Here is a 20100-nt window from a genome sequence, read left to right as displayed (position 1 = left end):
CTCCATTTAGAGCAGTGTTTCTCAACCTTTTTTGGGCCAGCGCCCCCCTAGCCTTTATCCAGGTCCCTCACCGCCCCCTACCAAAGAATTTGTAGGCTACTTTGCACTGACCATTATTTTATAATTAATATTACTATCACTGTTGTAGATGTTTTGATTTTTATGCTTGTTTCTGTATTTATCATCAAAAATAATTTCCCAGAGAACAAAAAAGTCATGGAAATAGAAATTATTTTCACAAGTGTCTACGAAAAATGCAATGAACATTCAAGTCGAAATCAGTAGGTCTAACAGCAGCCAATCAGAGTGGAAAAAATATTCCTATTTTGTGCCATTTTCTAGTTGTTAAATATTGCACAAAATGACCAGATAAAAGATGTTTAACATGCCAGTTTAAACTTTGAACTATTTGCAAAACGACTGAGCTCTGCAACATTAAAACATGGATAGAACTGTAACTACATTAATCATAGCTCTTCTTCTCTTCAGTGTTTGTCAGTTTCTGGTGGTGCAGCTCTGTGCTGCCTTCAGGAGAATGGGACATCATAGTATCATTCATAAAATTTCACCCACATGGCATTTATTGTGCAAACCAGAGCTTTCAGTGGAAAAACAAAAGTTCCAGGTCCTTTTAATGCCGTACAAATATGAGAAACATGGATTATATCTTTATATAGACCTGCCTATTGATTTATAGATTAATAGTTTTACTGGACAGAAATTACAAAGAACAAATCTGGTTCTTAACAAATCCTAATAAGTCAAATTCAAAGAGTCATGGAGTCATCAGCCTCATGACATTAACACTGACATGAAAAATATTGAAAAAAATAAACATATCAAATATAATTAAAAACATAAATAAGTGATCAGTTCTTTACTGTTATGGTCTGTAAGATATATTTATTCCCAGTACTAGATATGGTCTCAACAAACCCATGACATTTCAACAATATTATTTTACTTTTTATCTGGAAATAGTGTCTGTTTATTCTTGCCATACAGTCTTCTGTATTAGTTATTGCTCGAAAGGTCTTGCCATACCAGTTTATTCCTTTGTATTTACTTTAGTTTCTTAGTTTATTCTTGCATTTTGTTATTCATTCATTTCCATTTAGTTTTATTTGATTAGTATTATCCTCTCTTGGTTTATTGCTATGTCCACTTTAGTTTCTTTCCTGTTGCTACATTTATTTTATAATTTATCCATTATAAGACGAATAATATAAGACGAATAATCCTCACTCATCACCTGCTGCGCAGCCTAATCGTCATATGTTTCACATCATGTGTTGATTTTTTCACTGTTCAGAGTCGGATTCTTTGTTTTTATGCCATAATTCACATCTAGTTCATCGCTCCGTTTTATGTCCCGCTTCTCCTGTTTCAGATTTTTGCGCAATGTGCGCGTCTTTTTTTTAAGCCCCTAAGGTGCAGGGCGGTCGGGAAACGTATCGATGGGGAAAAGGCAGACCGACATAAACCTTTTAAAACAACGGAAGCAATTTCTGCATTCTGATTATTGACATTTAAAAGTGCTGCGGTACCGTTGTTCTATCACCCCCGTTTCATACCGGACCACTTACAGCACCGGTGTTAACGCTATAAAATGAACGCTCTCTATCGTGGTGTCACCCATGGAGGGATTTCTTTATTTAAATGTGTTCATTTTTCAGAGGGATACACAGTGAGGGTATTGTGATTTTAGCTACCAGTAGCAGGAGAACGGAGCTGCGCCAAGAAGCTAACAGAAGCTAACAAACACTGAATAGAAGAAGAGCTGCCATCAATACTTGCAGCCAAGCATGATTTAATGTTACACAATACAGTTTTACCAAGTTGCTCAAAGTCTAAACTGGCATTGTTGTAGGTTTAAGGTGTAAAGTTTACCTTCTACCAAACGCCCCCCAAAGGCATCCCAGCGCCCCCCTTTTGTAAAAATGTCCGCCAGCGCCCCCTGCCGTCCTCTGAACGCCCCCTGGGGGGCGGTACCGCCCACGTTGAGAACTGCTAATTTAGAGGCTTCATGGAGTTTTGATCTGAACTGGACTCAACTGGAAAGTTGATCTTTTTTCTGATTTATTTTTATCCTGGACCCAGAAATGGTCTGAGAATGGAAACATGGGAATCATTTTCAGTTCAGCTTTGAATCATGAGAGACACTTCAACCCTCTTTTCTCTGCTTCTTCTTCTGTTGACAGGAAAATGTTCCTCAAAGCTCCACAGATAAAAAGATGCTTTACTGGAAACTGCAGAGAAACTTCAGCTTCCATCACAGAAACCAGTTTAACCAGTTTAAAACTGGATGTCCCACAGAAACTCTGATCTCAAAACCTGATGAGAACCTTTTTTTTTTTTTTTTTTATCAAATCTTGATTAATTAAATCTATAGAATTAGAATAACATGTATAAAACTGTCCTTTCTGTCTGGCTAATGGTGCAGCAGGTCCTGCAGGGGGCGCTCTGGGGGCTCAGTGTTCAGGTCGGCTACAGTCACAACTCCCAGATTCCTGAATCTTCTGGTTCTTTCCTGAAACGATTTCCTGCAATAAAATGTTGACTTGAAATTAGCTGAAAACTCAGAAAAGATCCGAAAAATTCAAATCTGAACTCAGAGTTTCACAGCTCAGATCACCATGAAGACAAAGAGAGGAAAACATGGAAGTAAAGGTGTTTAATGCCACCTGGAAGGGGGCGGAGCCTCAGGTGAGTCAGCTCTAGTCAGGTGTGAATCAGAAAGCAGCCCTTTAAACCATTCAGACTAAAAGAGACACAATCAAAACTGTTAGATTACTTATTACCCCGCGATAATAGCTCAAAAATAGTCCAAATAGTTTGGATGTATTTTTTTATTTCTTTCCTACTTATGCAAAGTTTCTATTTATATTTATATATTGTGCCTTTCTATACTAAAGAAAAATATATAAATTTCACAACGAGAGATTGACATTCATGGAAAAACCTTGCATAACCTAGTATTAAAGCAGAAAGTGCGGCGGCCACCACAAGAAAGGCTTATGGTATTCAATTATGCCGCATAACTGATCAGATTATTGCGAGCGGACGCAAAAGAAAAATAAATCCCCATGTCCCCTGGAGGGCTCCGTATTATCACAATAAATCATAAAATACAGAATAAAATTTTAATTTCAATATCGCTCTTATTTTTGAGTGGATTTTTAAAATTAAATGTGTTTGTCTTTTTGCCCCTAGATGTCAGTATTACCACAAGCAGAAGTCTGGTTGATGTGTCAGCCGGTTTTTTTTATTTATTTTTTTTTTACAAAATTGGTCTGGAGTAAAAAAAAAAATATATATATATATTTTATATATATATATATATATATATATATATTTTTTTTATATATATATATATATATATATATATATATATATATATATATATATATATATATATATATATATATATATATCCAAAATATTAATTTACTTAGAAATATTCTTTGTAAAATATTTTTATTCTGAGAGTAATTAGATTTTCATTTTGTATTTTTTGAGCAAAGGAAAACATCTGAATTTCTCATATGTTGCAACTAAAAATTTAAATTATTTTTAACGTGCTGTAACAGTTGTTGGAGAAATTCTGGAGAAATTCTGCACAGAAATTTTAAACAAATATGCACAACTATCTAATCCACATGTTCATATTGTTTTTATGAAAGAAACATGAAAAATTGTCGGCATATGGATGTCTAAATGATAATTTAGGTTGATCAAATGGTCTAAGGCTTAAAGTGTAGTTAACTGATTTGGGTCAACATTTTTATGTATCATCAGTATAAAAGTGGAAGTGTATATGATTATAGATATTTCCAGTCTGGGCTCAGCCAGACAGGAAGCCAACTAAAAAACATATTAAATATGTGCTATTATTGTTTTAGCTTTCTGTTTTTCTCTGGTTGTTGGAACAATAATCTTTTTTTTTTTTTGACTGAATTTGATACTTTATCTTGCATGTTTACGGTTTTGCTTTCACAAAACCACATGCTGCTGCAGAGATGGAGGTTAAGTCCTTCTAAATTAACTCCTGTGCAAAACAAAAACAAAAGAGGACCAGGAGTCCAACTTTGAGAACAATAGTGATTGGGACTAGTCAGGATTAGCCTTAATCTGGAGAATATTTGTGGTTGTTGCTTTTTGGGATGCTAAGACCCTCTTCACTCCGACACCTTGGAGTTTGAGGTGTAATCTGCTTGTTGGGGGATTAATACAAAAATAAAAACAATCCCTACATGGATATGATTTCATGATCCTGGAGATCATGGACGGAATTGCTGACATAATTACCAGGATGATCTGATGAGCAGATGTCTCAAAGCAGTCATTTCACAGCTTCTCTGTTTGTCTTTGTGATCCACATAGTAAACAAAAATGCCACCCTTCTTCCTGAAGCTCAGACTAGAAAACTTGCATGCACACATGTGGGATGAAGCCCAGCAGCCATCTGATGGCAGCATTGCTTCAGATTATGGCAGTGCCGACTGAAACCTCTGACGCAGTTGCTGAAGAGTGAGTGAGACGGCTGCTTTTCATTCATATGGATCATTTTGTACTGATACAGCAAAGTGCAAGCATAAACATAAGAGAATAAAAAGTGGATAATATGCTGAACCAGTGCTTCAACCAGTTCAGATTAGAGCAGGGATGCTGAAGAACTGAAATGGGAAACACAATGTTCCGGTTGGTTAGGGATACCCACAGGTTTAAAAATAGGCCACAACAGTCCTTATATAACAACTGGGACGTCAGGGTTGTTTACAGTCTCACGGCCTTTACAAATGAATGAGTACAATCAATACCCATCATTTCTGTTGCACATTTCAAATTCCTCATTAATCCAAATGACCCCAACACACTTCAAAACAACATTTAATACTCAGGAATGTGTTTTTAACAATTGATCTGCGAGATTAGCAGGTGACTCACAAATGTGCCAAAACAAGCCTCTGGAATGTGTTTTTCTGTTTTGCACCTCGCTTTCATTTTGCCGTGGGATTTACCGGAGTTATTTACACCGGCGTGTGATGCTTCGGTTTCTGTTTCTGTGTGCGAGAGTGAAGCGTTGGGAAAGCGGGGGCAGGCTGGGGGGTGGGGGGGATTGTCTGTTTTGAATGGTTGAATCAGCCAATGAGCGGCGAGATTTCCTATGATGGACGTGCGCAGATTGTAGATTTTGTAGAGTAGAAGCCGCAAGAGCAACCCCAGTTACCCGCCAGCGTCGCCGCCATGTTGTGATTGGCGTTTCTAGCAGTTTCAAATTAGAGAATGAACAAATGAATAAATTAATAAATGACTAAGTAAATAAACAATAAACAAATTACAAAATAAATAAGCAAATACATAAAAAAACATTAAATAAATTAATTAATTTATAAATTAATCAATTAATTAATTAAAAGGAAGTAAATGCATGAATAAAAAGAATGTCATGGTACTACGTTCCATTTGACTAGCTCCTTAGGCCTCACAAATATTTCCTAGCTAGAAGTGACGACTTCTCAACAACAACGACGACGACAACAACAACAACAATAACAACAACAACAACAACAATAATAATAATAATAATAATAATAATAATAATAATAAGGGTGGTGGATCAATATATTTTCAAACCATTAACCTTAAGTAAATTTTAAGCGTTTTATTTGACATGTTTTATTTGTATATAAAAAAATGGTTGATACAATTTTTATTAGGACGAATTTTACAAGGAAAATACTGTTTCCTGGGAGAACTTGCCTCTCACAATATGGTGGACGCGCTGACGTGTCTTTCCTACGGTACAAGGACTGCAAAGCGATTTCTTCTTATCTTTTTCTATGGTGCTGCTCCTGCAGGACGCCCCGCCCCGCCCCGCCCCCTATGACTCTGTGTTTTATTCTGTTTTTAGAGCAGCAGCGTCACATGTTGTTTTTCTCCAGCATCAGAGCAGTCACTGGTCTACGCGCACTGCTCTGTTGTTTTTACCGCAGCGGGCTTTCTTGTCCGCTGTGGAATATAGTAAACGGGTAACCTTTTGCGGTCTTTTCTTTTTACTGTGAGCGTTTTTTACTCTTATTCCGAAGAAATGGCAAGTCCTCCGGCGACGGGAGGACACCTGTTATCTAATGGGACGAATGACGTGAAGAAGTGCGGCTACCTGAGGAAGCAGAAACACGGACACAGGCGTTTTTTTGTGCTCCGGGAGTCCATGGAGCGCTGTCCCGCAAGGCTGGAGTATTATGAAAGCGAGAAGAAATGGAGAAATAAGTCCGCAGCCAAACGCGTCATAACTTTGGACTCCTGTCTGTGCGTAAACAAACGCGCCGATGCCAAACACAAGCACCTCATCGCCCTCTACACCAAGGACGAATACTTTGCTGTGGCTGCAGAAAACGAGCAGGAGCAGGAGAGCTGGTACACCGTTCTGTCTGATTTAATAGCAGAGAGCAAAGTGTTTGACAGCCCTGCTTCCACATCCTCTTTAGTGGGGTTTGAGGAGACCACTTACGGACAGCTTACCCCTGCAACAGCTACCTACAAGGAGGTGTGGCAGGTCAACTTGAAATCCAGAGGCTTGGGTCAGATCAAAAACCTCACTGGAGTCTACAGGCTGTGTTTATCCAACCGAAACATCAGCTTCGTCAAGCTGAACTCTGAGACACCAGCTGTCAACCTCCAACTCATGAACATCAGAAGATGTGGCCACTCCGACAGCTTCTTCTTCATAGAGGTGGGCAGATCAGCAGTAACCGGGCCAGGGGAGTTCTGGATGCAAGCAGAGGATTCAGTGGTAGCGCAGAATATCCATGAGACCATCCTGGAGGCAATGAAGGCGATGAAGGAGCTCTCTGAATTCAGGCCGAGGAGCAAAAGCCAGTCAGCCAGCACCAACCCCATCTCTGTGCCCACCCGGCGCAACCTCAACAACCTCCCCCCAAGTCAGACCGGCCTGGTGAGGAGATCCAGAACCGACAGCATGGCTGCCACATCCCCAGGGAGGAAGTTCACCTCCTGTCGGATAAGGACGGCCAGTGAGGGAGATGGAAGCGTAACCCGGCCAGTGTCCATGTCCATACCAGTGGGTGAGAGTCCCACCAGTCCCAATTCTGGATATCATCTCATGAGGTCCCACACCCTTAGCAATGGACGCACCTGCAGGATACTGGAGTCTGCATCCAATCTCCATCACAGTCGTTCAATGCCAATGTCCAACTCTCCTCCTGCCGCCTCCAGCCCAATCAGCTCATCTCCCAGGGGAGGAACAAGGGTCTCCACTCCAGACAAAGCCAGACGTCCTTTCAGCTGCAGCGCCTCCATATCTGGCTCCCTCAGCGACACTGGCTTCCTTCTCTGTGATGATTTCAGCTCCAGCCCAGGTGAACACAAATTTCTCACTCTGACTCGCAGTGACACTCCTGACTCCCTGTCCAGCACACCTCCATCCCGTGACCTGAGCGACCCCTGCGGCTACATGCTAATGGAGGGGGCTAACGGCAGCAGGTCCAGCTGTGGGATCGAGAGTCAGAATTGTGACAAGGCATACAGGAAGCGAACACACTCCCTCACCACACCACGCCAACAGAAGGTGGTGACTCCATTGTCCTCTGCTTCCTTGGATGAGTACACTCTAATGAGGATGGCCCATGGGCAAAACTCTCACTCTGCTTCACCCAAAGTATGCTATCCTGAGGATTATGGGGACATTGAAATTGGTTCATCCAGGAGCTCCAGTAGCAACCTTGGCGATGATGGTTACATGCCCATGACGCCAGGTGTAGCACCTCAGTCTGGCAAGACGGATAACTATGTACCCATGAGCCCCATGTGTGTCTCAGCACCAAAGCAGATTGTCAACCCCAGGGTGCATCCCCAGGCAGCTACCAATGGCTACAAGGCCAACTCTCCCTGTAGCAGCTCTCTGGAAGACAGCGGATACATGAGAATGTGGTGCGGCTCCAAATCCTCCATGGACAGCCCTGACAGACACGGCGAATACATGAACATGTCACCTGGAAACCCACCCCCTCTGCAGACCCCTCCTGATTACTACTTAAGCCCTCTCGCTGGGGAACCAGCGTCAATTAAGCCGGCTTACCAGATGGGCTCCCTCACACTGCCTGCAAAACTTCAGTCATCCAAGAATGAAGACAGTGGCCAGTATGTGTTAATGAGCCCACAGAGTTCAAGGCAGAAGACTGGGGAGTCAGACTATTATTCAGTAATGCAACCGTGTGCAGTTCAAACATCACCGCTGAGCCCCTCAGTCCCCTCCCCAGTCAGGCATCATCGAGCAGAGAATCTGTCCTACAGAGGGAGGATGGGGAGACCTAACAGGCTGTCTCTGGACACCCTGAGGACCCTTCCCAGCATGAATGAGCATCCCCTGCCCTTAGAGCCCCGCAGCCCCGGCGAGTACATCAACATCGACTTCAGCAGCAACAGATCGTCCCCACCGTCCACCGTATCCACAGAGAGCCAGTCTTCATCTTTGGGGTCCAGCGGCGGGGGCCAGGGGCGGTCATCTCTGTCAGACTACATGAACCTGGAGCTGGGCTCACACTCGCCCAAGGGGGCTGACACTCCAGCTGAGCGACTGGATACCCTGCCTGAGCTGTCCTCATGCCCCTGCTCAGAGGACGATGTTGTGTACCATGTAGAGTGTGAGAAAAGCTCCCGAAGCTTTGTCGATGAGGTGAAAAATGACTATACTGAGATGACATTCGCAATGACTAGCTCACCCCCACAGCTTGTTCCTCAGAACTCAAGGTATGTGATGAAATATGGTGCTTTTCCAGTATTATTTATGGTCATATTACATCATAATGTACTGGATATAAACTCATGCAATGATTATGTTAAAGTTACTTCAGTCCAGACTTGAACCTCTTAAATGCTCAGTTTTCTGGGGAAGAAAATCAAATGAGTCGTTTAGGAAAATACAATATAGTTTAAATTGGATAAAGCGTATAGTAAAGACTTCAAGTTTATGTTCTGAATACATGAGGGAGTTATTAAAAATGTTTGTGTATGTTTGTGCTATTTTGAACACTGTGTTCCAGCAGCCAGAGCTGCAGGGAGAAGAGGCTATCTCTTGATGACCAAGGTGTTCCTGAACGGATTGGGGTCTTCCTGCTTGGAGCAGCAACTTCCTCAACCGTGGACCCAGACCGCTCTGCCAAGGTCATCCGGGCCAATCCACAAGGGCGAAGGCGCCACAGTTCAGAAACCTTCTCCTCCACGGCCACAGTGACGCCGGTCTTTCCCTCATTTGCACGCGGCGACGCTGTGAAAAGGCCGAGCTCGGTGGAGAACATCTCGTCCCGCAGCAGTGAGGGTTCCGACGAGGAGTATGGCAGTCCCGTGACCCGCCACAGCTCGACCGGCTACTCTAACGGACTGAACTACATCGCCTTGAACCTACTAGAAAACAGGGATGTGGAGAAATGTGGAAACCTGGTTGGCTTTAAACCCACCAGCAGCTGCAAAGGGGGCATCAATGGATTACACAACACACCTTACGTCTGTTTGGGGTTCAAGGAGACTGCAACCACTGCCAAAGGTGAGTAAGGAGGCCGGTCTTTGCTCTTTTGATATTTCTTTGTTCTAGTAACAGTTGGGTACAATTGGAGACACCTGTGAGGGTCGATTCATGCCGATCTTGGTAACATTTAAACTGATGATTTGGGTTTAATTTAGTCTAGTTTTCCACAAGAGTCAACTGGTGAAAAGTGGGATCAATTTAACTGGGGACTGTTTAGAGAGTAAAGTATGGGTAGGGAATGAATTGACTCGAGGCTTTCATTTATACCAATTGAAGTGTTTTTATTACTAACAAATGCTACACTAAACAGCTACTACAACTGGTTCTCACATAGTGAAGTGAAAAAAGGCTGAAGGCATTTCCTCTGACTTCAAAGTAGCTCTGTGGATTTCAAAGCACACAAGTAGGAGGAAACTCCAGCAGCTTCTCATTGGCTCCGAACTCTTAGCACCGGTTGCGCTTGCTTAAAAAATGTGCCTGTAAAAAAAAAAATTTAAAAAATTAACACGATGTTGTTGGAACGTCACAAAGCAAAAAGGACGTTTTTAGACCTTCTTTACTTCCTGCTGCTTCTGCGAGCTCCGGAACTGTGTGTTCCCGTCTTTTCCCTGGTGCGTGTGAACGCAACACAAAGCTGTGGTGAAACGTGACCAGGCTGAGAGCATGGAAGTAAACAAGCACCATGACAGAGCAGCACTGCTGCTGCAGATGTCAGGAATACGCAAGCTGACTGCACAACTCTTCATGTTTATTAGGGATTAATTGCAAACCTTTTGGCTATTAATTAGTGAGAAGAATTGCAGATTCTTGACATGTCATTTCCGGCTGTTGTTTTTCCACTTGGACAGGCATTAGGATGTGTTGACCTCCCCAGATGCCCCCTCTCACACCATTCCCACTATCCTGCAATCAATACTCCGTCCCAGAATATCCCTGTGAGCCAACTAGAGCTGCTGGCAGGCGGCAGTAGACAGGTCTGACCCCTGCATCCCAAGGGACCTCGCGAGTGCCTGTGAGCACGTACGGGGTCGAGTTTGGGGGAGGGGGATCGGTGTGTTGGACCCCAACATGAGAGTGCTTGGTCATTATATCACTGAAGGTTATGGTTTGCTTTTCCTGAAAAGTTTCAATGAAAGAGGTCCCTTTTTTTTTTTTTTTTTAGAATAGTGTCTTTTATTTCTCCACAAAATGAATTTTGATTCGTTTTTAGCACATGCTGGAGAAAAGTATTGCTTTAGTTCTTCATATTTGCGCAGTCAGTGACGTTGGTAAACACGGTGGAATGCAGCAAACTCTGGTTATAAGACGCAAACTGAGCTTGAAATCCTTCATTTCTACTCTCAAGGTTTAGGAGTTGTTTTTTTTCCCCAACAGTATAACAGTAACAGCACCGCCCCTCCCCCACTTGTTGTAGCTCACTGCCGCTTAACCCTACTAACAAAATATTCTGCATAAGCACTGAAAATTACAGTGTTTTTATTGTATGTTATTGCAAAAATAACATAAAAAGTTTAAGGATTGACAATAATGTCAAATGTATCGAAGCTAGATGCAGAATACATGTGTCATAAAATGATCAATTATGTTAACAGGATGATTTGTAAACGTGTATGTATATGTTTGGAAAAGCGTAACATGTCAGTTATGATTCAGAAAAACAAGGAGTCGAAGCAGCTTTTGGTAAAATGGTTAACATGTGTCGCAGCTCATGTTTCCTTGAGGGTGAAAATATTTTTACAGCACTCATAAAGCTCCCTGACGAGTGAGAGGGAGGAAGAAAAGAAAGTACATACATGAGGAGTGTTGCACGTACGCATGCAGAGCGGCTCCGTCTCCCTCAGACCTATGGCAGGCTGTTATTTTTCCAGCGGTTTGCTGCTTGTGGGAGAGGAAGCCAGTGAATGCGTGCATAATGGGCAGGATGGCACGTGCACTCTGCTGTCCTTCTGCCTCATTAGACTGTTACCAGAAGTAAGACAGGCGGAGAGTCGGGGCAGGGGGGATGGAGGATGGTTTTGGATACAGAGCAGTTGGAGGAGGGGTGTTTGTTAAGGCTCTGCTTTGAAGAAACCTTTTCTGCTCCAGCCTGATTTAAGCCTCTGATGACAAGTTGATTGCTTGTCTAGTGGCTGCTCCGTTCTGTTGCTACTGGGACTTTTGGCGCAGAGACGCTTTGATGCAACCGGACGTCCCGCTGGGCGTTCTGACCCAAAGCCCTGCAGCTTTTTGTTCCAACTAAACTACTTTGCGGACGGGAAATCCAGTTTGGTTGGGTGGCTTACCGGGGCAAGGACCCCAAACGAATTAGCCGTAACCGAGCGCAGATGGCCACCACTTTGTCCAGTGGTGAGTTTTTACACCTGAACGTAAAAGCTCCCACCTATTATGTTGACTCAAGATGACTGGCATTGGGGTCAGCAAGGGTTTGTTTGCACCACTCGACCCATGTGACCTTATCGCGGTGTTTACTTCTGCTCTCCAATTGACGGCCGTGGCTAGCCGCGGCTCAGCCAGGTGGATGTTCTGTACCAGACCCAGATTAGCAAAGTCAGCCGTCTCTGTTCCCATCTCCACGTCCAAGATAATCTCAATCAGCTGCGGATCATAGCTGCTGGAGTTTGATATATTAATATTTAGAATTAACCCCAGATGACGGATGTGATTTTTAAAAAGCGGTAAGATAGCTAGAGTGGCAGACGACCACTTTCCAGAGCATTAAGGTTGAAATAAAAGGGCAGGAAGGGGCTAAACAGCTGCCACCCCAACCAATTTCCATTCCTCATGCACATATCGACACCGCTGCATTGACAGTCCGCCATCTGCCACTGCCACGGGTCGCTGAGAGCGCCCCGTCAACATGGAACGGAGTGTGCGTTAGGAATTTGCAAACCAGATTAGAGATATCCTCATCCATCTCTTCAAATCCCGCTCACCCACCCCCAACCTCGACGTCATCCACTCGGTTGTAGCTTGAATGATGTCATCGCTGAGAGGATGAAGAAACTCAGATATTTTTTAGATAAATCTTACAACATTTTTTGGAAAAAAAACAAGCAAATTTCTGATTTTAAAAAGTGAAAGAAAGTTCTGGAAAAAAGGAGGAATTTTCGAGATTAATTTCAGAAATCTGGAAAAAAACAAGGAAATGTCTGAGTTTAAAAAGTTTTTAAAAATCTAGAAAAAATTCAGACGTTTGTAGATTCATTTCAGATATTTTTGGATAAAACGAGGAGTTTGACAAGTTAACAAAATTTTCTAGTAAAATACAAATTTTCAGATTATCCTTATTCATTTTCAAAAAACAAAAAAAATGTCAAAATCAAAAATTCTCACGTTTTTTTTTTCTAGCAAATTTGCATCTTCTCAAACTTAAAAATTATTCTTTTTTTTCATCGAAATTTACTTTCCTTTTTTCTATTTACATAGAAATGGCCCAGGCACTTTTCTTTGCACCTGTATTTATTTCCTGATTTATTTTGTCTGTGAGTGATCACTTTCTAGCTTCCCTTCATTTCCTGTTCCTGTATATTTCCCCGTTCTGGCCAAACAGCTTTCAGCTTGAGAAACCTGTTCCTCAGTCAGGAGACATTCTGTACTAAACCAGCAGCATAACAATAAATTCTTTAACCCCATTAGATTCATTAACTCAAACAAGAAGTGGCTCAGTACGCTGTGTACTGTGGGTGAAATAAGGCCCTGCCAATTATATAGTAACATCTTGTTTCTTTTTTTTCTATTTAATTTTTTTAACATATTTATATCCTAAAATGTAAAATTTTGAAAAAACAATTAGGGAATAAATTAACTCAGAAATTTAAAAAAAATTAATTTTGTATCTGCAAAGTTGTTTAATTTTTTTAATCCACCTTTAAACCTCTGTTTTTTTCTTTTTTATATTTTCCACAAATAGATTTATGCTTTTTTTTTCTTGTTTCAGACCTAAAATCACTACTTTAGTTCAAGGGAGTTAAATACAATCATAAATTTGATGAAATGTTATCCAGTTTCATTTGTTTTTATATCAAAATGCATCAAATGTCATCTTGAGAGTACAGTGAAATAAATTTCTAGGTTAAATGTGTATTTGGTCGTAAATTTTCCCCATCACTTGGCTTTTGTTATGCTTTGAATCGACATAAAAATGAATCAATACAAACAAACCACTTGGTAAACAGTTTATTTACTTCCACGGTGCTGTTGGCATGACGACCGGCGGCTCGTGGAGCCACCGGTGGAAATCCAGAAATGCCATGTTACATGATCTATGGAGAACAAACATACGCACGTAGCCCCAAAGGATCTAGTGTCAGAGTTTCCAGGCGGCATGCTCGCGACTGTGTGTGTGTTTATGTGTGTGTGGTGGAGAGGTGAGAGGAGGGAGGTGGGCGCTAAACTAGGCCGGGATGTTCCAGACAGAAGCGCTAACTGCGTGGCCAGCGTTCCCCACATTTAGCCGGCCGCGGCTCCAGAGTAGATTACAGCCTCTGCAGGCAGGATTAGATGGTTGGGGGTTGGGGGAGATTGATCAGCGAGAGCCGTCGTTGGTCAGCAGCTGGGGAATACATAGCGCAAGGTGTGAGCATGTGCTCGCTGAGTTTCATCATAAAACACACACGTCGCCTCAGAAATGCAAGATTTTACTTATTAGATCAACAAAATGAAACAAACAGTAATAAATCAATTAATTTCTTAATAAGTTTATAATTTTTCTCTTTTTACCAAAAACTGGATGATAAAAATCCTGTCTGGTGATTTGATCATTTTTGAAGGAGATGTCATAATTTATTTTATTTGTTGCTTCTGTTTTATTTATTTTGCATATTTTAAATGTCTTCCACTTAAAGTGTTAAATGTTTATTAGAATTTAAAGTCTATTAATCTTTGAAGATCATATTGCTTGAAAATGATCTCTAAGCTTCAATATTATCGTTTATTGCGATAAGTTCTGGGACAATTTATCATGACAGACCTAAAAAGAAATAATAAATAACCATGTTTCATTATATTTAGATTAAAAATATCTACAGTATGACTTAGATACATGTATGTAATTAAAATATAGAACAAGCACCTGGTGAATATTGTTTTTATTTTCATGTTTCAGTTTCTAGACCAGGTTTGTTTGTGTGTGTTTTTTTTTTTTTTTTTTTTTTGTAAAAACTGTTGAATTTGCCATTCTTTTAAGCATGGAAAAAGTGGCCAGCAACACATGGGGGAAGGGCAGCACCTAATTTTTCTATGCTCCATGCAGCAGAATAAGGCAATAAATTTGAAATATCATAAAGACGATTTTCAAAATGATTCGCTTCCCTTTGCTATTGTAGGAAGGGTTCATTATGCTGAAGCAACAATAAATGGTATTGTGTTTTTTCAGCCTGCTGATTGGCAATGTGCAGCATCTCTTCTGTTCCACACGACTTTAGTTTCACTCTCTTCTCCAACCCTTCCTCCGTCCGCTCAGCCTCCCCTCACACGTGACCAAACCCTACATGAACATCTGCTAAACGCAGAGTTTGTGTCTGAACACTTCATATCACAGATGCTGCTGCTTGTTGCCTGGCCTCCTGCTCAGTATCCATGGCAACAAGGGCAGCAGAGCGACACGAGACCCCCTCTCCCCAACCCCCCATCGCTCTACATCCCAGGTTATGTAATTATACGAGTGTTGCAGAGCAGCAGCCTTCTTCTCCAACACACACAGATATGTAAAGAGGAAACAGCTGGTGCATTAGCTTTAGACGAAAAAAAAAGAAAAAATAAACTCTTTCCCCTCTTATAAATGCACATTTAAAACACTTCCTGTCAGGAGGGATAAATGACAGATCCACAAATGCAATAAAAAAAGGCGTCCAGAACTTCCTGTTCTTGATATTTAACAGAAACGGGGTGGGGGGTTTTTTGTGGCATGAAAAACAATCTGACTCTGTGAATGGGTTCATGCTGTACAGTACGAGAGAAACACTGTGTTCCCTCCACGCTCCTTCGTCTGCCGTCTCAGAGGTCCGCTTAATTGGTGCCAGTGTTGTTTGTGAGAGCAAACCGGGTTGAGACAGGGAAAAAAACAAGAGTTAGATGTTCTCACGTTGTAATGATTATTCCATCTATAACATTTATTTATGGTTGGTTTGTTTTTGATGCAAAGAATTAAGCCAAAATATGGTTTAAATTTAATGAATAAAGAATATTTTGGGATGTATATAGTTTATTGGTGAACCGATCCACTTTTTTCACTTCTGATACCGATACCGATATCTGAGGTTTCAAGGTTTCCCCCAGAAAACTTGCTAAGCCTGATGAATGGTTGCTAAGGTAGTCATTCATCCAGCGGCCCGTCGTGTTTTCGAGTTAAAAAAATGATTAAAGTTGACAGGAAATTTGAAAATATCCCTTGATAATTATGTGTTATTGGAAGATTAACACCTGAACACCAACTATAAAGTCTTAAAAATGCAAACATTTTAAAAAGACTTAAGTAAATAAGCAAAACTAAGCCTGATGGAGCACAAGTAAAGCCTGGTGGCCCGCCAGGTTTATAAAACACCGGGTGAAACCCTGGGTTTAGTATCAGCCGATACCGATCTGATACAAATGTAATGTAAAATCAATAATCAAGTTTGAAGCATAGAAGTAGACTGAATAAATTTGCTCTTATGGATCACAGTGTCACCAATATCTGATCTAAAAAAAAATGTACAATATTGGAACCGATACAGTTATTAATATCGGTTCGGTGCATCTCTAATAAATCAGAAACTAGCATAAAAACAATCCTATTAATGTAAACAAGAAAGATGACAGTAAAACCTCACAACTTAGATTATCTAGAATAAAATTAAATTTAAATCCTGCCCTATACACTTGATGCCTATATAAACAGCAACAGGTGGGGGGAGGCCACTGTAAGTTTATACATTTATTTTTAAAACCTTGTCATACCTGGATGCAGACACTAGTATTGTTTAAGTTTCTGTTTATATTTCCTGAATTGTTGATTTTGTTGAAAGTTTTCATTAAATTCCTCTTTTTCTCGTCTCTTCCAGACTGAAGGACTTCGTTTGTCCTCGTCTTTGGCGTCTTGACCTGCTGCTCGAAACAAAAACAAGCAAGAAAAAGAAGAGAAGAAAAAACAACAGACTTTTTTGTTTTGTTTTTGCCCCTTCGTCGGGCTCTGTGACCCGAAAAGACTCTGTGGGACCCATCAGCATCACAAGCCACCTGCTTGCACACACACCCTGAAAAAAGCAGGTCACCGTCTATGCATGCAGTGTATCGCTGAAGGCAGTACAGGTGTGTGCGTGCGAGAGAGAGAGAGTGTATGTCGGATGTGTGTTGGTACGTCTCGTGTTTCCTGCACTTTGAGAGGCCATTTCTCCTGTGACCTAAATTTTGGCACAAGCACAGAAGTAAAGATAGTCAGACAATAACAAGGCTCTAATGGTACCAAGGTACCGTTTATTTACTTGAGGGTAGATTTAGTGTGCAAGTGTTTGTTTCTGAAAACCGTCAAACCTGCTGCACTCTGCAGGGATGGAATACCAAGGTACACTGAGTACATAAAACAAGAAAAAATAAATATATATAAGTATATATATAGTAGTACACATTAGATGTTTTATTTATTTTTTGGATGATGAATGTTTGATAAGACCTACCCGATGCCTTAATGTGTATACTGTCCTTATGTTTTCTATGAAATAAGAGATAAATATTCTATTGGGGTATATTTGTTTAGACCTACATCTCTATATTGTTATTATCTTGTGGAAAGCAAAATGCATAGCTTACCATTAAATATATATTATTTCTGAAATGTACAGAACCAGTTTGGCTGCTTGAGAGCTGATTAAAGTATTTTCTTAACGGATAATTTCACCCATTTTATGTTTCTTGTCCGAACATATTGGACTAGTAAAAATATATTTCTAAATGTTTATGCATGTCTTTTCGTGACTTAGCTGAAATCCTAAAATAATAATAATAACACCAGGCACTGTTCCTCAGTCACTTGAGCCTGAAAACCTCACACACTCCTACCTTCAAACCAAAGGCTTGTTGTTCGGGTCGACGCAGGCCTTCCTGCTGTGATATCACTGACTGTACAACTGTAACGCTGAGACGATAACGGAGGGGTAGAGCCAACGCAAACTCAACATTACGAAAGATTGGAGGCACAGTTGAGGCGGCTTAACCTAAAAGTATTGAAGGAAAAAGTTAAACAGTAGCACCATCATGGAGGCTCGTGGCAAGAGAAAACTTTACTATTTAACGACTTTAAATGTGTAAAAACTGATGATGCCTAGCTAATGCGTGCTGGTCATCTCCAGTAATGCATCACTTCGTACCCACATCAGGGATGTTCAGGAAATACTTTAACAACTGATGACTTAAAGATAATTCATTGTAACTGCTAGTAATCTACAATAAGGAAACTTGATTATATTATTTCTGTAAATTACATGTACAACTAGCAGGTCAGTGATTGTTTTTTTCGTTTGATGGCCAGAACCACAATCAATGGAAACTGGGAGAAAATTGACATAAATCACTGAAGTATTTTTAATCGTAGTACAAATGGAAGGAGGCGGTTTGACTTAGCCTTTGCTAATATTACCAACTTTTAGCTAGTCGCTATCAAAAAATATTAAAAATATGAAACAGCTTTTTTTGCTGGTAAGAAATGAAAGGAAATGGCAACTTGCGTACGAAATTGGGTACGAATTGGTGGATTACCTTGAGCCTTTGCTAACATTATCAACTGTTGGCTAACAAAACTCTTGACTGTAATGAAATTAGCTTAATATTTTCTTGCTTCTAAACTATCAAATAGTTTAAAAATATATCTAAAGTGAAAACTTTGAGCATATGGATGAATGCTAACATGTAGCATAAATCAAACTGCCTCAGTATACTGCTGTACATCCATCACAGCTTTGCTAGCAATAGCTAACGTTAGCTGCTGTAAGCTACTAGGTTGTACTAGTAAATGTGAAAACTGTCTTTAATTGAGTGCCGTATTACATTGCTCCATTTTCATCCAGTCAAAGAAAAATTCATTATTTCTCCAGTTTTGAATTAAAATTCAACAAATAATGGCAGGAAGTCAAATTAGCAATCCTCCAGAAATGGTTGCTACGGTATTTGAAAACAGTTTTTATCGCCGTCTATTATGACTGCTGTCTTTTTGAACTCTTCTGTGCCGACACCAACTGGCTTCAAACCCCTTAGATGTACAGTAGATTGTAAAACTTTTACATGTCTGAATGTATCGCTGATTTTTGCGGGACCACCGCACATTTTAAATGGTTTTGAAAGTGTTAAATAACATTGGAGCTGTACCAATCTAACTTATGGTATCTATTTATCTTTAGAGTTTGTACATATAATGTGTAAAAAGAAAAGAGTTTACCTAAAATATTGTATTCTTAGATTTGACCTATAGGTTGCAATGCTATTCCTGTGTAAAGACTTTGGCTACAGATTTTTAAAATGGGAGGGTTTGTTTTCTGTCTGTACAGTGTATTGTATGCTTTTCTCCCTCACAGTCTGATTATATAAAACAAAAAAAACTTGGTTTATTTTATTATAGAGATCTATTTGCCTTGTTGACACACTTTACCTAATGGCATATGCAATATTAACATGAATCAAAAATAGTTTACAACTATGGAACCAAATGTAACATTGCATTGATCCTTTTTTTTCCATTAAACTGGAGCTCTTTTGCTCCTTTTATATATATTTTTTTCTTTCTGCCAAGTGTTTTTCATTGCTGGGAATTTTGTTGTTGACGTGTCTGGAAGCGTTTTTCCCATTTCTGTGTCTGAGCGGATCGTTCTTTACTTGGATTGACTCAGTCTGAATGTGTTGTCTTCCATTGTACATAATTCTGCTGTTTATTGTGATGCTCACAAGAGATAAATATGATTTATAAATTCTGGTAGTCAAGTATTGCTTTTGTCTGTATTAATTATGGATAGCATAAATAAATAAATTATTTAAAGAGTCACAACTTTCTTGTTTTTTTTTTTTTGTTTTTTTTTGTCTTATCCATCTTGGAAATTTGACTTTGTAATTCTGTCGTTGGCACTGACTCAAATCACTTCCTGTACACACACAGGATATCCTGTTTCTGTCTCGTGAAGAACTTTATTTGACCGTGGAGGAACCAGGAAGCTAATCGTGAGCAAATGACTTCCTGTCAAGCCACAGTTTTCCCAGATAACACAGTTTGGAAGTTCAGGAAGAGTTCAGCTTATGACAATATTTAAAATATGGAATATTTTAGCTTACTTCATGTTGCCAAACAGAACCAACAGAGATTTAGCTTTAAAAAAAACCTGATTAAAAATGTATTTTTACATAGATAAATGAAGTCTATTTGAATTTTGCATTTATTATGTGTGTGTGTGTGACAGAAAGTGACCTTTAAGTGTGTTCTGTACATTGTGTACAGAACATAAACACACACATATGCATTCTGCAGGGGGCAGGCATACCTCCAGCTGTATTAATTAGCAGCTTGACACAGTTACAGAGACGCTGCTCTGCTACTA

The 20100-nt window shown here is 40.3% G+C and overlaps 1 protein-coding gene across 2 annotated transcripts; it reads left to right on the top strand.

Annotated features, from left to right (window-relative positions):
• Positions 1-5920: 5920 nt before the first annotated feature.
• On the top strand, positions 5921-19556 carry LOC103476518 (insulin receptor substrate 2-like). 2 transcript variants are annotated; one of them, XM_008428941.3, is made up of 3 exons: positions 5921-8772; positions 9069-9565; positions 16588-19556. In XM_008428941.3, exons 1-3 carry the CDS (start codon positions 6092-6094, stop codon positions 16590-16592), a joined length of 3183 nt encoding a protein of 1060 aa, XP_008427163.1. In that variant the 5' UTR covers positions 5921-6091; the 3' UTR covers positions 16593-19556. The 2 variants fall into 2 exon arrangements, with proteins under 2 accessions (XP_008427163.1, XP_008427154.1); XM_008428932.3 differs by having other exon boundaries at positions 5922-8772; positions 9066-9565.
• Positions 19557-20100: the final 544 nt, after the last annotated feature.

This window comes from Poecilia reticulata, chromosome 2 (genome assembly GCF_904066995.2).
Source record: "Poecilia reticulata chromosome 2, P_reticulata-male-v2, whole genome shotgun sequence".
NCBI classification, from domain to species: Eukaryota; Metazoa; Chordata; class Actinopteri; order Cyprinodontiformes; family Poeciliidae; genus Poecilia; species Poecilia reticulata.
The sequence above is the reverse complement of the archived record's forward strand: the minus strand, read 5'-3'. Positions and strand labels throughout refer to the sequence as shown.

Excerpts from the sequence above, each read along its gene's own strand:
- LOC103476518 (XM_008428932.3), top strand. The coding sequence starts at position 6,092 with ATGGCAAGTCCTCCGGCGACGGGAGGACACCTGTTATCTAATGGGACG. Across the intron at positions 8,773-9,065 it reads CTTGTTCCTCAGAACTCAAG|CAGCCAGAGCTGCAGGGAGA; the intron begins GTATGTGATGAA and ends ACTGTGTTCCAG.